The 21,936-nt window shown below is 40.5% G+C and overlaps 2 protein-coding genes across 5 annotated transcripts in view; both read right to left on the minus strand.

Annotated features, from left to right (window-relative positions):
• Window positions 1-789: 789 nt before the first annotated feature.
• On the minus strand, window positions 790-9,057 carry LOC115055359 (cell wall protein RBR3-like). 4 transcript variants are annotated; one of them, XM_029521097.1, is made up of 7 exons: window positions 8,744-9,057; window positions 8,118-8,217; window positions 7,457-7,549; window positions 4,974-6,707; window positions 3,421-3,481; window positions 3,128-3,260; window positions 790-1,016 (listed from the first exon to the last, which is right to left on the minus strand). In XM_029521097.1, exons 1-7 carry the CDS (start codon window positions 8,786-8,788, stop codon window positions 981-983), a joined length of 2,202 nt encoding a protein of 733 aa, XP_029376957.1. In that variant the 5' UTR covers window positions 8,789-9,057; the 3' UTR covers window positions 790-980. The 4 variants fall into 4 exon arrangements, with proteins under 4 accessions (XP_029376957.1, XP_029376958.1, XP_029376956.1 ...); XM_029521098.1 differs by having other exon boundaries at window positions 3,145-3,260; window positions 4,974-6,709; window positions 7,453-7,549; XM_029521096.1 differs by having other exon boundaries at window positions 4,974-6,709; window positions 7,453-7,549.
• Window positions 9,058-11,963: 2,906 nt separating this feature from the next.
• Window positions 11,964-21,936, minus strand: part of itsn1 (intersectin 1 (SH3 domain protein)) — a 38,995-nt gene continuing 29,022 nt past the window's right edge. The window contains exons 33-47 of the mRNA XM_029520403.1: window positions 19,426-19,547; window positions 18,940-19,046; window positions 18,437-18,538; window positions 18,245-18,326; window positions 17,484-17,582; window positions 17,283-17,366; window positions 17,087-17,170; window positions 16,745-16,876; window positions 16,547-16,627; window positions 16,011-16,132; window positions 15,704-15,786; window positions 15,501-15,584; window positions 14,837-14,901; window positions 14,199-14,307; window positions 11,964-14,084 (exon numbers count right to left, since the gene is read on the minus strand). Coding sequence (XP_029376263.1) covers window positions 13,936-14,084; window positions 14,199-14,307; window positions 14,837-14,901; window positions 15,501-15,584; window positions 15,704-15,786; window positions 16,011-16,132; window positions 16,547-16,627; window positions 16,745-16,876; window positions 17,087-17,170; window positions 17,283-17,366; window positions 17,484-17,582; window positions 18,245-18,326; window positions 18,437-18,538; window positions 18,940-19,046; window positions 19,426-19,547 — 1,505 coding nt within the window. The 3' untranslated portion in view covers window positions 11,964-13,935. The remainder of the gene's footprint in view (window positions 14,085-14,198; window positions 14,308-14,836; window positions 14,902-15,500; window positions 15,585-15,703; window positions 15,787-16,010; window positions 16,133-16,546; window positions 16,628-16,744; window positions 16,877-17,086; window positions 17,171-17,282; window positions 17,367-17,483; window positions 17,583-18,244; window positions 18,327-18,436; window positions 18,539-18,939; window positions 19,047-19,425; window positions 19,548-21,936) is intronic.

A 21,936-nucleotide genomic window follows, 5' to 3' on the forward strand; every position in this document is an offset into this window, starting at 1 on the left:
GTCGTTAACGTTTAGGGTCACCAGTTGCCTTAGACAGCTCAGGGGGTCGCGTGCGACCACAACGGGACTGAAGGGCAAAGCGCGCGCGCTCTAGGTATTCTGCACAGGCGATCTGAGTGACCGCCTAAACCAGCTGACGTCACTGTAGGGCCAGCAGACGAGCCTGCCCAACACAGCTGGACTTGAATTAATATGAATGACATTTTTTTTTTTTTTTTTAATAAATTGTGTTCTGTCCTACTCCGCTTCTTTTTAACAGCCGAATGGTTTACACATGTCTATCACATTCATTCATTAATCATATGTGTCTTTTCATAATCAAAAATCAAATAAAATCTTAAGAAAACAATTCTTGAGTGATTTCAGGATGAGCCCTTGGTCTAGTGCTGCACGCTATTGATTTTTTTTGGGTCTGTATGCGCGCATCTTTGGTTGTGACTCACATCATCCTTATCATAGATTCGTGACTGCGGGGGAGCTTGGCAAAAACTCATGCTTCCTTCACCACACATCCGGCAGCGATGGACGGAGAGGTAAAGAGTGCACAGAGACAAACGCAGCAACGCTACAAAATCAGGCAGTGGAAACCAATCACGGCAAAATGGAGACAGAGAATGAGAGGGAAAAAGAGAGAAATGGAGACAGAGAATAATATACATATCCATATACAGATGTTGAACTGACAGCTCGAACTGCTGTTCACCGAGACCTGGATTGCTCTGTTTAGACCGTTAATTGCAGGTCATGCACACAAACACACAAAGAAAACAAAGGACTAATATGTTGGGAAGTACTGCTTTAATTAAATTGAATAATTTCATTATCATTATTAAACAACTGTTTACCAGGTTAACATTCCCCCCCCTTTTTTTTCCAACCAAAGGATCACCCAAATAATGCTTCCTCCAACTCTAGGTTCACTTGGAGTGACAGCGAAAGGAAGGAGACAGTCGTGAATGAGGAAAAGCAGGATGTAGCATTCATGGATCATTTGTAGTGCTGGTCCATGTTGGGCTCTACAAAGAAAAACAACAAAATTTAAATACTCTACATATAAAAAATGAATTTATCTTACCTTGCTTTGAAAATGTACGTACATGTGTGTGTGTGCGTATGTGGAGGAAATTATGTCTATTCATTCATTGCAGCAGTACAGAGCTGAAACACCATGTTCCAGAATCAAAAATACATTTCCTCATCTCCATAGGAAATTGCGTTATGGGCCTTAATGTATTACCCACACAAGGTGCAGCCTTGTGTCATCTTCCTACTAAAATGACACTACTCTAATCCAATTGCAAATGAATAAGTCAGTTTCTTTATGTTATCATGGAGATTTTGACCAGTGCAAAGTTTGGAGAATAAAACCACATTCTTCCGAAATAACGTGCTTCTTTGGAAGAGACATGGTTTCATGTTAGAGGCTGATCAATTCTGGATTTCTAAACAATTAGTATCAGTGTCAATTATAGCCGCAATAATCACAAAAACGACGGTTTAATATAGCAGAATTTATTCACAGCAATAATTAGTCAAAATAACATCACTCTGGATTAATGGCTGTCATAGTTTGATTAGTCAATGACAACTACTAATCTACAACAGAGAACACACACATGTAATACGAATGGGTTAGTTATATGGATAGCCTTAGAGATGGTGATAGCTATAGCAGTAACAACAGTAACATCATATGCAGCAATACTAATAAATAGCAATAACAAGGACAATCACAATAGCACAGCAACCGCAATCGCACCATCTGTGGATCTTGAGGGTGTGTGTGTGTGTGTAGGAGGAGAGAGGAGCGTGTGAGCGCGCGCGCATGTGTGAGTGAGCAGTAAAGATGGCCGGGGAGTCACGTGAGTGACGTCTGCAATGGCCAAGATGGCGACGGGGTGACGTCGATTACGCCACCGTCGGAGCCAAGAGGGCGATTGGTCGCCGCGTGTGAATGTGTGTGAGGGGAAGACAAGGAAGGAGAAAGATCGCAGATGACGCCACCACAGCTGATTATTACAACATCACTACATAATAGCCGAGCCGGCGAACGGAGTTCACAGGTCGGGTATTGGTCCTTCAACTAGTGATATTGCTTAATCACTGCTAATCACAGTGACGGCCGATCTGCAGCATCAATCACTCATGGGATTTAAGGGAAATAAAACAAACAGAACTGAATCCCGAATATACAAAAGACACGGTAAAACAAAATGCAATGCACGCTATTCTAATTGTCTCTGCCGGACGTGAGCCTCTTACTGTGGTTGCTCCGCTCCTCTGGAGTGAGGGAGTTAGAGAGTGATCCGCTCCGACTGTCCCCAACGCGTTCTTCCGCTCGGTCGAGTGGTCCGTGTCATCCTCAGATAACGGCGCCGTGATGAATCCCTCGGCGGCAGCGGGGGAGATCACGGAAGACGATTGTTCTTTGGTAGCTTCAGGTAACAAAGTTGGCGTGCTGGTCTTCGTGGATCAGCTGATCACGCAGCGGTTCGCGCTGAGTTCGAGGAAAAAAGGAAAAACAAACAAAAAGAAAACAGCAGTCTGCGTTCGTCCCGCGAGTTGAAGAACGTGACCCAGGTTTTGTGTTGGCAGGATCCAAATTTTTAGTGTTATTCCCTTCGTGAATCCGGTTGAGACGAAAGCTGGGACAGCTCTGAACTGCAACTTGGGTACGGGGAAAAGCGAAAATGGAGAGCCACGGAGCGTCTTTATTACCTGTGTGACCTCAACGGGGACCCCTGCTGAGGGCGCTGGCGTCCAGCCAATGGCCCCCTGTTCAAACTCAAAACCACGCCCTGGGGGTGGATCCTGGGGTCGTGGCGCCATTTTCAAACAGGTAAACAACTCTGACCCAGACTTCTGGAGGGATATGTTCTTTTCTATTGTTCCTTTTCAGAGCACTTGGGAGGCGATCCCAACATGACCCACTTATCTTACCTATAAACCAGTAATGTGTCTTGAGTTACTCATCCATTGGGCTCTACAATTAACTGATGATGTAAAGGAACACGTAAGGACAACAAACAACAAACATAATTAAAGCAAATTAAGAGGGACCTGCTGCTGATAAAGCTATGCACGGAACATCTTGTGCTGAGCTGCAGGGACTGAACCTCTCTCCTACCTCTGTGTCTCTCTCACCAGTGAAGGTGAACTGAGGGAAGCTGCTCAGGTCTCCTCCTCCGTACAGTCTTTGGAGCTTGGCCACTTCCTCTGCCAGGCATTTCTCATAATCTGGATCTGCCTCCACTGGTCCTCTGCACAACATTAGAGGAAAGGAGAGGGGAGGAAATAGAAGTGTTTGCACCATTTGAAACGTACTGTGGAATCAATAAGGGTTAAACCCCCTGAGTCCAGTTGTTTGGGCATGCTGATTTTTCTATTGAATCTAATACGAGATCTGTTATGTCTCTCTACCTGTGAATGTTGTTATAGTCTCTGATCTTCTCCAGGAAGAGTCTCTGGACTGGATCTAAATCTTAACACACATGGGAAAGAAAAAAAAAAAAAAAGTTAAAACATATCAACTTGACCCTGGATAAGTGAATGAAGATGGAGGGATCTTACAACAGACATTAACAACAACCTCAGACAATTTGACAAAACTCTTGGATCCTTTTAGTTCTGACACTTTTGTTATTTTTAAATTGTGGACGCAGAAGAACTGCAGCATGAGTAAGGTTAGAAACACAGGGCCTGATCTGCTGAAGGTTTGCTCGTATAAAAACGCGTGCACGCGTGGTCCATTTATTACCTTGGCCTTAATAAATATGAAATATGGCGCGATTCTGCCCATGTGAGCAAAATACTGGGAAGAGAAAATGCAGATAAGAAATATTAGCACACGCATTACGATGGATAAACCCCGAAAAGTAACTGCGGGGATTATGATTGCATCTCGCTTGGGTAGGTGCAAATCATCTCATCTTTACGCACAACGGCTGCTGTCATTGTCGCCAGGAGGAGAAATGCAGGGAACGGATTTTTATTGTTCGCCTCTGTATATTTGGGATGGCAGAAGAAAAGGTTACTCAGACATATCACTATGCGTGTGTACAGGAATCACAAATGCAGCCACTCATTAAACCTGCAGGTGTCATAACTAATGTTGTGGCAAAATATCCTGGGTTGGTGCACGATTCATTCATCATGAGAAATAGCCGTATATTTTCAAAGTTAGGAGATGGTGAGTATGGTGATGGGTGGCTGTTGGCAGTTAAGGTTAAAGCGACTAAAACACGTGGATAAAGGATTAGGGCCTCAGCATCAACATTAGAACTGAGGAGGCTGCATCTGAAAATATTTCTACACCTTTACAATTCCAGTGGTCGTTTTCAAGCCCCCGTTAATACAACATTGTGCCTTTTTTTTTTTTGCCTTGTCAGAAAAAATTCAGACACAGCACGGACAAGCATTGTTCTTGTGCCTCTAAGCTGACAGCAGAAGCAGTGGCTGAGCCAGATCAACCTCTATGCCAAAGGCAGAGCCAGCACGGGCAGACAAGCTGTGTCGTACATCATCCTGACTAAAGTATTGAAGAATCTCTGTTTAAAGTGCCATTATCCTGCATCACAATGAGCCAACAGAACCATGCTAAAGACCCAGGTCTCTGAGAGAACACTCAGGGAGGCAGGTTGATGCAGCAAGTGCTGTAATATCAGGCTTTTAATCCTGCCTTCAGGTCAAGCTACTGGGAACAAGTATAATCGGTTTTGCTTGCAAATGCAGTTGACCTAGTTCAGGAAAGACTTTTGTCAGGGTGGAACAAGCCACGTTATCTGAAACAGAACACAAATGGTTTCCTGTGTGACTTTGGGATACCCTACTCACTGACCAATCATTGTGACTTCACTGAAAATATCTCTACATGAACATTACACCGTTTCATGCAGTGACACATGCCATGTGACCGATAACGGTATATGAGTGGATTTGTCCGTGCAGGTATTTACATGGGTCCGTCCTTGTACCTTTTTCAATCCCTGAGACTTCAGTCTGTGTTCCTTCTTCCACCAGCTCCTGTCCCAGCAGCACCTCCTTCTGGGTGGGAGACACCGTAACATCATCTGCTCCTACAGCCGCTGTGTGGGCTGATCCTGGTTCAAACTGACCATCACCTTTAGCCAGAGGTACAGACTCGTACTCCTGATCCTCAATCACCCCATCAGACTTTAATTCCTTCACCCCCGACCTGCTCTCTCCAACGAGGATTTCAGCTTCCTTCTCCGGATAAGCTGAGATTTCACTCAGAGACTTGTTCTCCATAGTTCCCGAACAGGCCTCAGCTTCAGCCAGTGTTACAGCTGGAGACATGGCCTCCAAAGCATTTCCTTCCTCCTCCCTGGACTCTCTTTCTGCCTCTTGACTGATCATTTCATCCTGTGGAGCCAGTTTCAGAATGTCAGGCGGCCGAGTCAGGCCTTGCTCAGAGCCGAACGTTGCCTCTAACACGACAGATGTCTTGCCTTCTATTGCTTCACTAGCTTCAGAGATTGAATCTAGAGTTAAAATCTCAGCGTCTGCTGCATCCTCAGAAACAATATCCTCTACTATTGTCTTCACATCCACCCTCTGCTCTTTTTCTTCAGCATCAGCTTCTTTCTCAAGCACGTTACTTGTCTCTTGCAGAACTTCAGTTTCAAGATTCCCAACTTCAGCCGTCACTTCCGCCAAAGTTACAGATTCCAGAGTCAAAGCTTGTTCTTGAGTTGCCTTCTCTTCGCTACGCAAAGAATCTCCTTTCACTCCCACAGGCAGAGGAGAGGATGAACTTGTTTTTCCTGTGGCAGGGCTTTTGGAGTGTGCAGAATGTAACGTTATAGACTCTGAAGTCATTTGTTCAGACCTGTCTGCCTTTCCTGAGGATGACTCTGCTTCAGACTCTGCTGTAGATTCTACGTCAGTGTTCAAAGGTAAAACTTCAGATTTGTGAGCAATTTGGATTAAGGCAGCGTGTGACAAGTCCTCAACTTTGCTTTCCATTGAGGGCTCTGCTGTGCCTGGACTCTGTGGAGGACAGGCGTCTACTGATGCTTCACTTTTTAATAAGGGCTCGACTGTTGCGGAGAGTGAGTCTGAGCTGTTGGTTTGTACAGCCTGAGCTACTGCGTCTGCTTTAGCTTCTACTGTAGCTTCTCCTGCACCTTCAGCTCTTGTGGTGTATAAGAGATTAACCACTCCTAAATCGAGACTTTGAGCTTGGGCTTTCTCAGGTGAAGCATCTACTGTAGTTGCTGCTGGCGCTTGAACTGAAGCTTTGATTTCTACAGGAGGAAGCCTGGTCTCAGCTGATGGCTCTGTTGTCCTTTCCATCAAAGGTCCTCCTGCAGCAGCTTCCGCATTCATGTGGGCTGATAAAGGCAGTGAAGGGGCAGCTGGGAGTCCTTCGGCCTTATTTTCTACTTCGGTCTGGTGTTGTACTTTTGCTGCTTCTGGCCCCGATGATGTACACTCTGTGCTGGTTGGAGGAGAAGCTGAGGTGGTACGAACACCAGCAGCAGTGACGCCATGAGTAATACCAAGAGGCAACTGTTGAGAAAGAGTCTTTGAGTCTGTGGAAGATGGTAGTTTAGGTGGAGGGGATGTTGGTGCAGTGATAGAAGTCAGTCCAGTATTCTTGGGGAAGCTGGAGTCTCCTGGAGTTGCGGTGGAGGCCTTCACTGAGGAGGCAGAGGGGGGTGAGGAAGAGGCTTTGGCAGGTCGAGCTGGAGAGTGAAGATAAAGGTCAATATTCAGTTCAGTTCAAGGACATTGTATAAACTGTTCAATTCTCTGAAATGAGCGTATTATTTAATTGACAGAGAATCAGCATCTATTTTGATAATTGATTGCTTGAAATATTGAAAGATCATTTTTAAGACAAATAATTTCGTACTTCAGCCTCGAACTGGAGATTGATTCTCTGCTTTTCGTTTAATTTATTGTCAAAAAGTGAATATTTGTGGGACTTTGGACTTTTTCTTGAACAATCTGAAGAAGATCTCCAACCGATTAGTTTAACCAGTTTAATAACTTATTAAATGACGAAATATCAGCAGTCATCGATAATGGAAAATAATCCTTATTTGCAGCCACATTTGTAGTTATATTATGGTTTATGGTTTAATGTTGCAGTCAAAGATGAATGAACATGGATTGGATCTAATTCAGAATTTCCACAATATATTTAAATTTTCTGTTATGGGGTGTCCAGTATAATAAAAAATGCTGTGAGGAAGGAGCAGTTACTAAACTGCAACTACTAAACACAAATCCCAAGAGTTGAGTCTTCTTAATGTTGATTTATAGACTTTTGGCAAATTCTACTTTTTCACAGGCACATTAATAAAAAAAAAAAAAAAAAAAAAAAAAAACAACTTAGCAATCTTGTGATCACTATCCCTGACTATGGCTTAATTCTTTAGTCTTTATCATTATTCTGTTCAATTCACACCCTCAATGCACTGAGCTTTACCAGCCGTTGGGGGTGCTGTGCCTGGCCTTTGTTGGGATGAGAGACGCTCCATGAGCTGAGCTACATCGACTGCTGGCTTGGCTTTGGCCTTCTCTGCCAATGAAAAGACCACACATGTTGAGAATCAGTGAGTCTTAAGGTGGAGGCCACTGTAGCCTACATGGTGCTGAGCGAAAGGTGAAGACAAATATATCAGAAAAATTGCCAAAAGGAGCATTGCATTAGAGGCAACTGATACTGCAACACTGTTTTGTTCTTAGTGTTGAATCAATGAGCAGATTTGCTTCGTTGCAATATTGGATCTCTAATTTCATGAGCTTGAATTTTAATATATTTAATTAGATGGCACACACTTTGATTACAGACAGTCTCTTCCATGAAAACATACATCACTTTAATCAGTCTATTAAATGACATTTAATGTGACTACCCACCCCAACTGCAGCACAGATTTATTTTTGAGGATAAAAATTATTTTATCATGCCCTTCTTCACCTGCAGTTACTGCTTTTATTCTTCCATTAGTGTAGAGAGGAAAAATTGTAACACGTAAAATGACATTTTTGCACTGAATATAAATATGAAATAAAGTGTTAGGATGTAAGATGTTCCCTGTGGACATGAGTGGATGCTGCAGTATGAGTCCGTGTTTCTGTCTTACTGATGTGTGTTCTTTGTGGGAGTTTCCCGTCTGTTGGTTTGGAGCTGAACAGAGCAACCTGCGGCCTCCATGCCACTCTGCATAACTCCCTGTGAATACCCTGCACGCACGCGCACACGCACGCACACACACACACACGCACACACACACAAAATTATGGAATGCACATGCCTTTGCAGCAGCCAGTGTAAATCTAATACAGTGAGAATCCTTTTTATGGACCACTACTTAAAAAGAAAGAAAACTAAGTTGACTCTTTGAAGCAAGCTGAAGACATACGTAGTGATGATTTGCGAACAGGGAACATATGCATTTAGATGCCTACGACATTAACACATAACACTTATTTCCTCATTATTGTATTGTGGCCCTGTGGAGACCAGTAAAATAGGACCTATCTTTGACATAATCGATCAGTCACGGGGACTTGTTTTACTGCAGAAATAGAACCTTTTTTTTTTTGTTGGTAATTTAAGTATATTTAATTGATAATTCTACTGTATTAGTGACAGGCTATTTTCCAACAGTGGTGTTGGTAATTGAACTCAAATCAATGATCTGGGCTCATCTCCCATCACAACACCAACAAATCAGAGTATAAGGAGAAACATAAAACAGACACTTACTCTGAAACACAGTCCAGCTCCTCTTCTGAACAAAACAGCAGCCATCAAAGCTTAAAAATGTGATACAATCAAATTTTTTAATTTGTTGTCCGAAGTGCAGCACTGAGGAAACCCCGTGTCTGAGCTGAAGAACTAAATGTCCTGAGCGTCCGCCGTGTAAGTCGCACTGTGTTTTCACTGAGGAAAACAAAATTCACACAATTTAAACGACTAAGACTCTGTTGTTAGTTTACCTGCAAATTAACACGTCTGATCTGTGTGTATTTGGAGTGTTAAAGTTACATACGGCGCCCCGTTTAAAAGCTTTTAATCACTCGTTGTCAAGGTGGACGCAATAAAGTACGCATTTCCGGCCATAACCATCACAATAAAAGCTTAAAATGCAAATTTGGAAAATTGAATGAACAATTGTGCTCGTAGTGAGTTTGGAAATAAACTAGAATAAATGTAAACAGCAGACTCCATATTTCGTACTGTTGCCCCACAGCAGGAAAGTTCTTTCTGTCCGGATTCGGAGTTCAGATGACAGACTTCAGTGTGAATGTATGTCGGCCATGGGATTTTTCATGCAATTGATTATGAGCGCCTCAGTAAAGAAAACAGTTTGACTTTCATAGATCTATAACACACTGCTGAGACTCAGTTCAACTGGTTCACAGGAAGGTTTTTATTTTGAAGGCATATTTGCTTAATTTCCGGCTTCTCGTGGGAACACATTTCAGCTGACTGGTGGTTTGAATACAGTCAACGCCCCCTTCACTGTGTGAGCTCAGCCCTGTTAAGTTAACAATCAATCAATCAATCAAGAAGTTAAGTTTATTTTATGATAAAGCCTTGTGTATTGTTTACCTTCATCTGTACATGTTGACTAAAACCAAATGATTTGCCCAAGAAACCACCAAACGGTCTTTGTCTTGGTCCAACTGGAGTTTATTCTGAACATTGAAAGACAACAACGTACATCATCTTCTACAGTGATAATTAACAGCAGGCCATCGCCCTCATAGCGCTCATATATTAACTCTCAGATAGCAGTAGTATTATACACAACCTGGAAGATAGACAGTAAGAACGGGTTCAAACTGGATTAGTTTCAGTAGGTGGAGGGGTGGGAGGGCCTGAGGGGAATCGAGGGTCGGTGGGTACTGGTGAATAGTGCAGTACAGAGGGGCGTGAAAGACAAATTCATCATCATCGTTATCATTTTCAGTCTGGGGAAACACACACTCATATATACCTTCCTCCACAGTCAAGATGCTGCAACTGGCTGAGCCGTGCTGACTCCTGATTGGACAGTGGCTGGTCACTAAGGTAACTATCGGTTGTGTCAGTGATAATTCAGTACATCACTGTCACTGTGGCATTAAATGAAAGTTGACTGACTGAGATTACTGACTGGCCAAACTAACTAACATATTTACAACTCGGCTGAGCGAACAGACTGGATTTTTTTTTTTTTTTCCTGTGTCACTGGCTAACATGGCTGACATTTTGAACACTCAGGTTAGGAAAATGTGCATGCAAGATTACTGCTGCCTTCAAGTTACTTCTGAGGTTTTGTTTGCCGAAAGAAGAAATGATATGCATTTAATAAGTTACAAATACTGAAGAGAAAAAAAAAAAAAAACAGAACAAAGCCTTATGTCTGTAATTTGTCAAAGAAAGTTTGGCACCATCATGAACTGGCTAACTGAACCCCACATGAAGGCACTGGATGTCCGCAGCTTCACAAACACTGCACAGATATCTTATTATTGAAAACCTTTCATATTCCTCATTCTGCACTAATAAGAAATGATCTGAGCTCGAACAAACTCACTCACACAAAAAACTGGGTGACTTTTAACTATGTTAAATATGGAACTGTTCACAGGGGCAACGGTAATGTAAGCCTGCCCTGCCCAGGTCCTCACTCTTGCTTGCTGATGGTGCTTCTCTGTTCTTTTCAGATTTTCCAGTTTCTCACCAGCATTTCCAGTTCCTACTTGTAGAAAGTCCACTACATGGCTGCAGGGCTATTACTTCAACAACTGCAGAAGCCTGATCTAAAAATGCAAATCGTGCAGAAAAAGGAGTACGCTGTGATGAACTCATACAACAATACTGAATGACTGGCTATCTACTTTTTGATTCAACTGACTGTTGAGATGTGAGCGTTTAACAGATGAGTTAATTACGCTGCTGAAAACTCTCATCATTTTTTTCCTTTTTAAAATAGTTTTTTCAGTGATTTCTTCTATCATTAAATCATATGAATTTTTCATAAACAAGTCTGGTGATATTCTGTACATCTTTTTCATTCTCACCGATTCTTGTGAAAAGACCAAAACCAACAGCGAATGTTTCCAACGACCAAGTAGTCAGCAGACTGTAACGTATCACTCCTCTGAGCCGCAGAGCTGCATTGTTTCCATATATTGGGGCACAGGGTCACATTACATCAATAAATACTATTTATTTTCATTTACACATACAGTTTCCTGCTGCTCCACATACTCCACATACTAGAGCACTACATGCAGATTTGTCCCCAGCAAATATAATATTTTGTCCTATTTGAGCTTTGTTGGCTTAAAACTACAGTGTCTAAATGTTTTCAGAAATGACTAAAATTGCTTCTGTGACTTCTATCTTCAGCAGGAATTAATAAGCTTGAGGATGATGGCGAGTTAGAAAGCTCTGAGAGAAGTACTGACTCACTATTGGTTTTGGTCTTTTACAGGATTTGCAGACAATGATGACAGCAGTCACCTTGCTATTAGTCTCCCAGGTCACTTTTCCTACTTTGACTGTTCAAAATGGCAGCTGTGCGATGTATGTCAATCAATTCAAGTCCTGCTTTGCTCTGAAATAAGCGACAGTGTCAGTTTTAAAAGTGCTGGGAGTGCTGAGCTTTCCTGTAAATGCTGTTCCTGTAAAGCACATTTAAATAGTACCTAGCTTTTGTTGAGGGCCCCCAAATGATCCAGCTCAGGGTCTCTTGGTTTCTGGGGTTTCCCTCCCTGTATAGTGATGGCCACTATGACAGCTCCACACAGCAACAGCATAGCAACAGAGGTTGGACGTGTGACAAATATCACCTAGAACTAGAACCTCTGTGTGCATTTATAAAAAAAAAACAAACAAACAAAAAAAACAAACAAACCCAAAAACAACAACAAAGTAAAATAAAATTAAGACATTCTTCTTTACAATATCTCAATTTAAAACATCTGCCACACATGATCCCTGTTCCAGCCATATTATTATATTATTATCAGTAGTATTATAACTGACATGTATAAGGGACATTTTGTCTCCAGTGTGTGTACACCGGACACTTGTCATATATCGGGGTTAAGTCTGTCTATAACTTCATCTTATTAGCATTATTAGCCTTTCTTATTCAACCTGCACATATTTAGCACTCTCTACCACAATGTGGCGAGCATTTAGTGAAGGCCAAAACAGACCAAAAGTTAAAACGTCAAGGTGCCATGACATGCAGTACCTAAAAACTAAAAGCCTGAAGAGTTGATCTTAAGAATCAAGAGAGTTGTAAGACTTGACGTAAAAAAAAAAAATAAATAAATAAAGAAAACGTACAGTGAACCGTACCATTAATTCACCTGCTCACCTTGACACTCGCACCATTCAGTCTAACCAGCACACTGTCACACTCAAACACACAGGCGCGCAGGCACACACGCACATCGACACACAGGGATTTGGGTTTGTTTGGACAAAGGACGACTGGGATTGTCACTGGAGTGTCTGTGAGACTGTCCGATGAAGCAAAGGGAAAGAAAACAATAAAGAACCCTCTGGCGCCCAACAGGACTGGACTGGACTAGACTGAAGAAAGTCAGAGATGGACTGGACTGGACTGAAACCGACACAGGCCTTGGATTTATTTGATTTCTTTGTATGGATTTATACAAAGCTAGTTGACTAATGACAAATGGTTAAACATGCCATGCATTTAAGACTTTTGTGGCCTGGAAATTACATTTAAAGAATTTAAGAGATCCGTAAACTGCATATATGTGGGTTAGGTGCACTATGAAGTAAAATATTAATCTCTTATCTCCTGAGATAATGTGTTTTTTCTTTCACTGAAACATTATTACAATCTGGCACAATGTGCAGATTGCTTAATGTGAGTCCACATAAATAACTGCATGTTGGCTACTTAAGTTTTTATAGATGTATTTGTATATTGCTGTGCCATGTCAAGGCTGGATTAACCCTTTGCTGTTTGGCCTGAGAAACCAACAAACTCAGATTATCTGTATGCGTGTTCGTAGTAATTTGATTAAATGAAAGCATGTCGCCTCTCAAAATAAACCCAAACAATTTGAGTGTGAGAATTAGATGTTTACATGGAATGGTTGACTGAGAAGAAGTAATGCAGTATTGAGATGATTATATAATATATTTATGTATGTATTTTGAAGATTCCCAGAGTAATTAAATTAACCAAAAAAAAACGGATACACAATGCATCTGAAGAGATTTTGGGAAAGGTTTCTTCAGTGCACACTAACTAAATTTAGGACGTTTCTATACTATATAAAATAAAATTTAAATCCTTATTAAACAGCCAAACTAGTGAAAGTGTGACTGAAAATCAGAAGGCACAGCAAGGCCTATGATTAAATATGAATCAATTGATATTTATGAATTTAATACCATCGAGTTTCATATTACAATTAGTCTATTGACGTGACCTGGAAGTAGGTAAGTGACAAGGAAATGATGGATGGATTAAATGATTGATAATAATACATAATAAGATGAGAAAAACCATATCAATAAAAACAAAGTAACGTTTTCCCCCAAAATTGACAATTGTCCATTATGAGCTCCCTAAGTGCTGTAACTATCACTGATAATAATAAATACTAAAAAGGTATAAAAAGACCCCTGCAGCAAAATCAGCTGTCACACCACGGCTGTATGTAGGTCAAAACTTCAGTACATCCTAAGGCCTTCCTTAGAAGGCATCTGAATTTAATACTTAAGACTTTTTAAGACCTGCAGATACCCAACTGAGAGGTCTGAGGCTGCTGAGGTAATGACAATTACTGATACTTTCCTTCAACTGAAGCTTCCAGATCAACCCAAGAAAATCCAGACCAGTCCAGTCTTAACCAGTGCTCAGGTTCTCTCAGTATATTTCCAGTCCAGTCCTGTATGGTCCTGTTCTGGTTTTATGGTTCTTCAAACAGCTGAAGGTCCAGCCTGACAACAATCTCTCCTGTGGGAACCTCATGGAGCAGCAACCGCTTCGTGATTGGTCCTTTAGAGCCCTGGTCTTTTTTTATTTCAGCCAACCGGATCTCTGTCCTACCCAGGAAGTCTGGGGGGGCGGGGGGGTATTAAAGAGACAAAGTTTGTAATGAAAATGTCACATCTTGTAGTCATCTGTCATCTGAAGGAAAAGATTTTGTGTTAGTATTTGATCATGACTAACCATCAGGTGAGAACTGGTCTCGTTCGAACACAGTGACACAGAGGACGTCCTGTTCCAGGTCCTTTATAAAAAACTGACAATTGGAGTTCCATTTAGGATTCAATGTGTCCTATGGAGAGAAAAGAGAAAGAAAAAGGAACCCAGTAAAAAGATCTAATACCCATACTGAAGTCATTTACTAATGATAACAGACATACTATTCCTGCAATGGCACCAATGTACCATGGCACATTGGATTTTTATCTTTACTTGGTAATAAAACATTGAAACAGTCGATACATTGGTGCAACATTACTATTAATCAAAAATATAAGAAGAGCATTGGATCGATGAAGGACTTCTTAAAGGTTTAAAAACAATGTCTCAATATATATCATATTCCTAATTCTTGAAAATTCTCAATGTGCAGTTCACAGCTATTTTAGTCCAAACTTCAAACAATGAAATATCAAAATAAGAAATAAGAAGTGCCAAGGTAAATTAAGAGGAAGTCTGGCATTTTCTCTCATTAGTTACTAAAAGATGATTCTGAGTAAGTGATGGAAGAAAAAATATATAAATGCACATGCATGTCTCCTCATGTCTAATAAATAACTGTTACAATGTAAAATAAGATTGGATGGTATCTGTGGTTGTACCTGTAATGTTTTTGTGATATGGCACTGAGAGCCCATTGTCACTTCACAGTACGGGTTACTTTTTCCTGCAAATCCAAGACAAAGGTATTTCATCTACACAAGAAGGCAAGAACAAGCTTTACTTTACAGATACACAAGTTACTACAACAGCTTGTGATGTCACATATGTTAAACTATTTAAAGAAAATTTAAAGTGAGATCTATTAGTCGGTGAATAAGTACATACATTTGTTAAGGACTGAGGACAGAGGACTGGCTGACTGGTCTCATTGGTGTGACATCCTGACATGTCCTGACAGGAGGTCAACCTTTATACTGTATGGGCCTTTAAGTATATTTTGATGCTAAAGTTTCTTACTTTTACTTGAGTAGTTTCACGACTTTTACTTTGGCTAAAGATCTGAGTACTTCCTTGATAGAAGCTGTGTCATGATGAAAACATACTGCCTTCATTTTCATGGTAAATGGTAAACATTCCTGTTCCTGTTTGCATTATTTATTTTATTTATTATTATTATTATTATTATTATTATTATTATTGTTAATTTAATTAATTTAATGACTTGCTAAAAGCTTGCTAAGCTTTTTAAACAGCGATGCTAACAATGCTAACGATGCTAAATACAGTGACCTCATATGAAACGTCTGAACTGTGTGTTTGTACCATGGGAGCGACAGGGTTTGAGCTCAATTCCCTCCACTATGTTGACCATCAGCCGGCCAATACCTGTGGCCCTTTGAGAACGAACTGAGAAACAGACACAGACACATGTGAGTTAGATGTTGTTGTTGAAGATCAAAGATACAGTTAGACACTAAATGACTTTAACCAAACATTCTATGTGGAGTAAAGAAAAGGAGAGATACCTAGATATGCCTTCTCTCGCTTCTTCTTCTCTGTTTCGATGAAGAGTTCTGAAGCTGCCTTAATTTTCTGAACCCATGCCGTCCTGCATTTACACACACACACACACACACACACACATTATAATAGACAGACAGTTTGAGCCAAATTCAGTTTATTTCAAGATCTAAGCAATGAAGATCATGAGTGAACTGAACGACACGATAGTTATGAAACTAAACATGAACCACTAAATTCGTAAAAAGTCTCAGATTTGTGACTGTGTTATATCAGGTGTGTATTGTGTGCCAGTGATGGTGTGTGTTTTGCCTTTCATTGATGCTCTCAGCTCGCAGTGTGTAAACTCTGTCAATGTGGGAGATGTGGAACAGAGGTTCATCTCCTGACGGGTCCGTGGGCAACTTCACTAACACTTCATTTAAGAAGATTGGCTGAGGAGAAAAGAGAAAAGAGGGCCACACGAATGCATCATCTCAAACTAAATATCATATTAAACGTTTCTTCAAAATAGCTGAAGGTTTCAGAGAGCCAGATTTACGATTACATTTCAGATTTAAGTTACATTGCTGTAAAAGACTGGGATTTGTATTTGTAGTATTCAGTGTGCTGATGTGATACACAGTACATGAAGGTTTAAGGAGGGTTGCCTATGACAATGGGAAACAGCTGTGCTACATAACATTGGTAAATAAATGACAAAAAAATATATATCATTTCCATCATCACTGTCACCATTCCATTGTATTTAATGCGATAAGAGCTATAAAATGAGGTGTTTCTGATGGGAAACCGAGGAAATTATGAGGGCCAAAAACTTGTGTCTAAAAATGTCTGCACTTTCTCACCGTCTTGTACATGCGATATTGCAGGTGTGTTTTTGAGGAGAAGACTTTGTCCGAGCCAGATGAGCCCAGAGGCTTGGTCACCTGAGAGTGGAAAAGAAGAGTTAGAGGGATTTGGAGACTGGAAGTAAATGACTCTCAGTGACACACTCAGCCTCTGAGGCTCACTTTTAAACAATACATCAGTGACATTAGACTGACCTGTGTCAGCAGCAGGAAGTCGTTGAACAGGAAGCCGTAGAGCTCTTTGCTGCTCTTGGCTTTAAAGAGTTTCCCGCTGTGGAGGAACTTCCTGGGACCCAGACAGTTGGTGACGGAGTTAAAGACCAGTTGCTGAGGAACAGAAAAGGATTTTGGCTCTGTTTTTGTTATTTTGTTGGTGGTGTTCTGTTGAACTGAACATTCAGAGCAAGTATAACTTGCAAGAGCAACTATTTTTTTTATGATTAGCTAGAACATTCTCACACTCTTTTTTTCATGTTTTGTTACATTGAAATTGGTCAGATGATATTTAATGTATAGACTAGTGTGTGCTGCACTCACCTCAGACAGACCCTCACACTGAACATGAGCCTGAATCCACTCCAGACGATCAGAGTTTTCCTTCTCCCTGACGCCCTCGTTCACCTAAAAACACAAAAAAAGTCAGTATGGAAGCATTTTCAGTAGTTAGGAGTTCACACTAATATTCAAAACTCAATAGATAAACCTGATATTTCATAAGTGAAGGTGTGTTCACCTGTGAACACAGCTCTTCTGCTTTCTCCAGAGCAGCTTTCAGGTGACTGTGGTCTGGATGTGACTCTGGAGTATTTTCTAAAGTCTGAAATTCACAAAGACAGAAAAATAAAAAAGGAGCCTTATGTCTGCGTCACATACACATCAGCTCCTGTGATGTGATGTCTGTGTGTGTGCGTGCGTGCTTAGGGGATACACATACATTCTTGATGATGAGAGGGTATCGTGTGACTCTCTGCATAGGTTTGAGCAGGAAACTGGAGAGAGGCATTCCCTTACACCGGGGGTCCATGGCCAACCTCTGACAGAGAAGCAGTGAGCCATAGTGAGAGAGAGAGAGAGAGATAGTGTTATAGCAGCTGGTATAACCTGCTGGCTACCTGATAGACCCTGATGTACAGTAGAGATGTCTGCAACACACAGTGAGAGGAAGTTAAAGGGTCCTGAAGGACACCATATTTAAAGGCTCCATATTCTACACCTTTCGTTTCCTTTATTTGAAGTGTTGATATCAATAAGGAGATACACTGATGGTTTTCAGAACCAAAAATCATTCAGTGTAGTTTAACAATAGGACCTTGACTCAATCAGAAGAGAGGATCAGAGCAGATTTGACACTGGGCTTGAAGACAAGCCAAACAGACAAATCATCATTGGTGGGTCCAGCTGGTCTGTGTTCCAGCCCACAGTATTAAAATTAACCTGATCTATAATCAGTGAACACATGGAGGCCTATCTTTGGATGATGTGGTTTTAACTTTAAAAAACATGTTTTTTGCAGAGAGGCTTAATAATGAATAATTCATTAGCAGTTTTCTTTGCATCTTCATATCAGGTTATAGTATAGTAACTGTGATGAAGATGATTAATGATTACAATTATTGTTATTTTTATTCATCGTTACTAACAACACTTATTTGTCCTCTAAATTCTTCGGTGTAAATGTAACAATGTGTTTGGTACCTTGAGGAAATCTTTGATCTCAGGGTTGTCATCAGTTTTCTGCTGAATCAGCGTGGCTCCGTTCAGCTGACAAGAACAGAACCTGAGCACAAAACGAACCATGATATATTAGAAACATTTATGTAAAACTTGGACCAGATCAGGTCCCGACTGAAGTCCATATGAACCGTCAGATGGGAGGGGAGGCAGAACCTGATGTAGGGCTGCATGTGGGGCAGCTGGTTGGTCAGGATGTCACCGATCATCTTCACCGGCATCCGATCCCCTGACATCTTCTTTCTCACTCTCAAAGCTCTGCAGAGGGAGACAAGGTGATGATGGGAAGCCAGCTCTGCTGTGTCATTTGAGCTACAAGTTTCCATTGATGAAATTCTTTGTTTGAACTGCATATTAACACAACTACCTAAAAACCTTTGCGCAGCGCTATATGTATAGATATTGCCTGGCCAAGCGTCTGTGGCCTTCATATAAATTTTAAAAACAGGCTTCTGTTCTGTTTCAGGCCCGGGGTACAAATACAAGTTTTATTTAAAACAGCTGAACTTACTGAGTCAAAGCTGCATTCAGGCCCCCATTGTCTTTGAAATTCAAATAAGCAAGCCACTTCTGCATGTCAGATGCAAATATGTGTTGGAAATGCTAAATTAGGATCCACTGTGAGCGACACTTTGTGTGCGCAGTGCATTTGTTTTTACTTGAGCAGCTTGATGTTGCACATGATGAGCTCCTTCCAGTTAACGAAGATCATGGCCACTTCCTTTTCTGTCAGCAGTTCACACTCCAGCAGAGGTTTGTGAAAAATCTGAACACACACACACAACAATGAAAATGTTTCACATATGGTATTTTCTTTGAAATCTCACTGTCTGACGTGTTTTGGCAGGTTATTTTCTGAATATATCAGCTGCTGAGCCCCAGATTTTCTGTGTATATATATATATATATATAGTATTTACAATGAATACCTCTGACCTGTTTCCTCTGGCACTCAACCAACACAAAGTTTAAGTGATGGCTAAAAGCAAACAAGAGTTGGGTTGTATTGATAATTTCTCTTAGCCTGTTTGCTGGGATATTGTGCGTTTTATGTTTGTTTAGCTCATGTTTGTTTAGCTCATGTTATCATGTGTTCAGTGTTCATGCCAACTATGGGTAACTATGGGTGTGTGTATATTTTTTACCTCTGTGACAAGCTGCAGGTCATTGACGTAGTTCTCCTCTGTGACAATCAGCTCGTGGATGTAGCCCTGCCTCTTCCTCTCCATGGGACTCAGCATGTCTAGAAGATGGAGGTCAGCACACCCTGAAACACACACATCACACATGCACAGACACACACACAGCTGTCAATCAGGCATCCCCAAGCATGGAGGGAGTGACAACAAGAAGAACAGATAAAAATCCTATTATACCTGTGAATGTGTTAGCAGCAGCATACACATCTTAGATGAACAGGACACATCTGTAATCAGTGTGTTACTGTAGGTTTTGTGTGTATCTAACCCTCCAAAACAAGGGCATGTGTGAGTGTGTAGAGATCACTTCAAATGGATCAATTAAAATCTGTTTGGTTTATTTATCATTCTCCTCAAAAAGTAGGGCTTGTGCTTAGAGGTAAATGAAGGGTTGTGTAAGATATTTCGGACAAATAAAAAGTAGACAGAAAAAAAGATTTGCCAGTGCATGTGGATTTGACCTGTTCTTGTCCTTTTCAAATCCCATATATAACAGAATTTTAATACATAATCTACCCTCACACCAGCCCAAATATGAAAGATAGCAATAAACAGAAACAAAAAACACAAGAAAAACTACAAAATTGACTTGATGATTAAGTCATTAAAAGGAAATTTAATTAACTGACTTAAAAAAAAAAAAAAAAAAAAAAAACTGTAATTAGAGGCACATGGCAACAATATTAAAGATTGTTAGTGTGTTAATGTGTAGGAATCTGTGTTTGGCCACTGGAGGGCAGAAGCTCTACATAACAAGCTGAGATAGAAAATCATCCATTTGTACAGATTTTCACTGAAAACACCACATCCCCATTAGACATTCATTAGTGTCACACAAGTCATTAGTATTAATATAAAATATTGAAACTTTAAAAAGGAACATAGTTCTTAATAGTCTTGAAGTGAAAGTTTCCAAATTCAATTTAACCACCTTTTGAAGGGAGGTTTTTTTCTTAGTCCCTTTAATGTAACTCATTTGAAATGATGTAAATATGGTGCGTGTGTAGATGTGTGTGTGAGAGTAACGAGGCCAGTCAACTGCAGTCTGTCTCAGAGCGTTTAATCATTAGGACCAGTAATATTCCCCGCTTCACCAAAATCTCCACCAATAAAACCTCAGGACATGTTTACTATCATTCTGTACACCTCATTCATTCATTCACTCGTTCATTCATCTGTGTATCCTTTTTTATTCCTTTGCGTATTCACCTCATCATTTATGTCCATAAAATTGCTCATTCATGCTTTCTTCTCATTCACTCTCTAACTCACTGTTCATTCATGCTCACATTGACACCAAGTGCAGTCTGGTTACATTTGGCTTGGCTGTTAATCCATTCGTCCATTCATCTCAATTGCTATTTATATATGAAGCATCAACCATTACTGTTTGTCAGATTAAGCATAGACCATACAGATTTCACTGTTCTTAAACAAACCAGGCTAGACCAGAGCCACGACTTGGGGCATATTATGCGAAAAGTGTGTTTGTTAATAATGGTTAAAAAAAAAAAACAAACAAATAAATGAGCTACACACAAAAAAAGAAAAAAAAAAAAAAACACACCAAAATTTTCTTAATGCAAAGTATGTGCTAATTTCAACTGAACCATGGTCCGCTGATGATTTTGACTTAATGCTAAGAAGGACAAATATGGCTGCAGATGTAAGTGACAACATATAGTAACAGGAAGAGGTACATTATCGGCATGGCTCTGGCTTAGGTGGCTCTTTGATCTAAATCTAAAATACTAACTGACTACGATGAGTCTCTACCATCTGTTGCCAAACTGACAAAAGCTTTCCCCCAGACACTAAAAACCAGAATCTGATCTAGAAAAATGTTTTAAAATTCTCCAAAAATTAAAGACCCACCATGGGTCTACAGCTTCAGTTTGCCAAACAGATGGTCTCCGACTCATCAACCAATCAGAGCACTTCACTTTCAATACTGACATACTGTGGAGCCAATGGGATCCAAGCAAGTTAATAATAATAGGTCTATTGCTCGTTGTATAAAAAGTTGTGTCATTCCATAAACGTTTCATTTGTTGTTTTTGTTTCTGAGGGTAAACATTAAAAATCACAATACTGTCATCTGGATAAACAAACAAGCAAACAAACAAACAAAAAAATACAAATCTGATATGGCAAAACCTACAATACTAGTCTGTTGCTATGGGAACAAAGAGAAGTGTTTCTTTGTAGCTGTGCGAAATGGTAAGAATACACTAGGGGTGTATGTTACCACCGTAACTGACAAAATACAGTATATGTATTGTTTAAAAGTGAGGCTGTGCAAGCTGTTTCTAACTGCATGTGTTCAACTCAGACTTGGTGAATCACTGACATGATAAAATAAAATATGATGGTTGATGTTTTGAGGACTTGGCTCAGCTCTGTAGAGACATAGCTTCTCATTTACTGGGATCAAATTGCTAAAAGGTCAAACATGAG

This window comes from Echeneis naucrates, chromosome 15 (genome assembly GCF_900963305.1).
Source record: "Echeneis naucrates chromosome 15, fEcheNa1.1, whole genome shotgun sequence".
In the NCBI taxonomy this organism is placed as follows: domain Eukaryota; kingdom Metazoa; phylum Chordata; class Actinopteri; order Carangiformes; family Echeneidae; genus Echeneis; species Echeneis naucrates.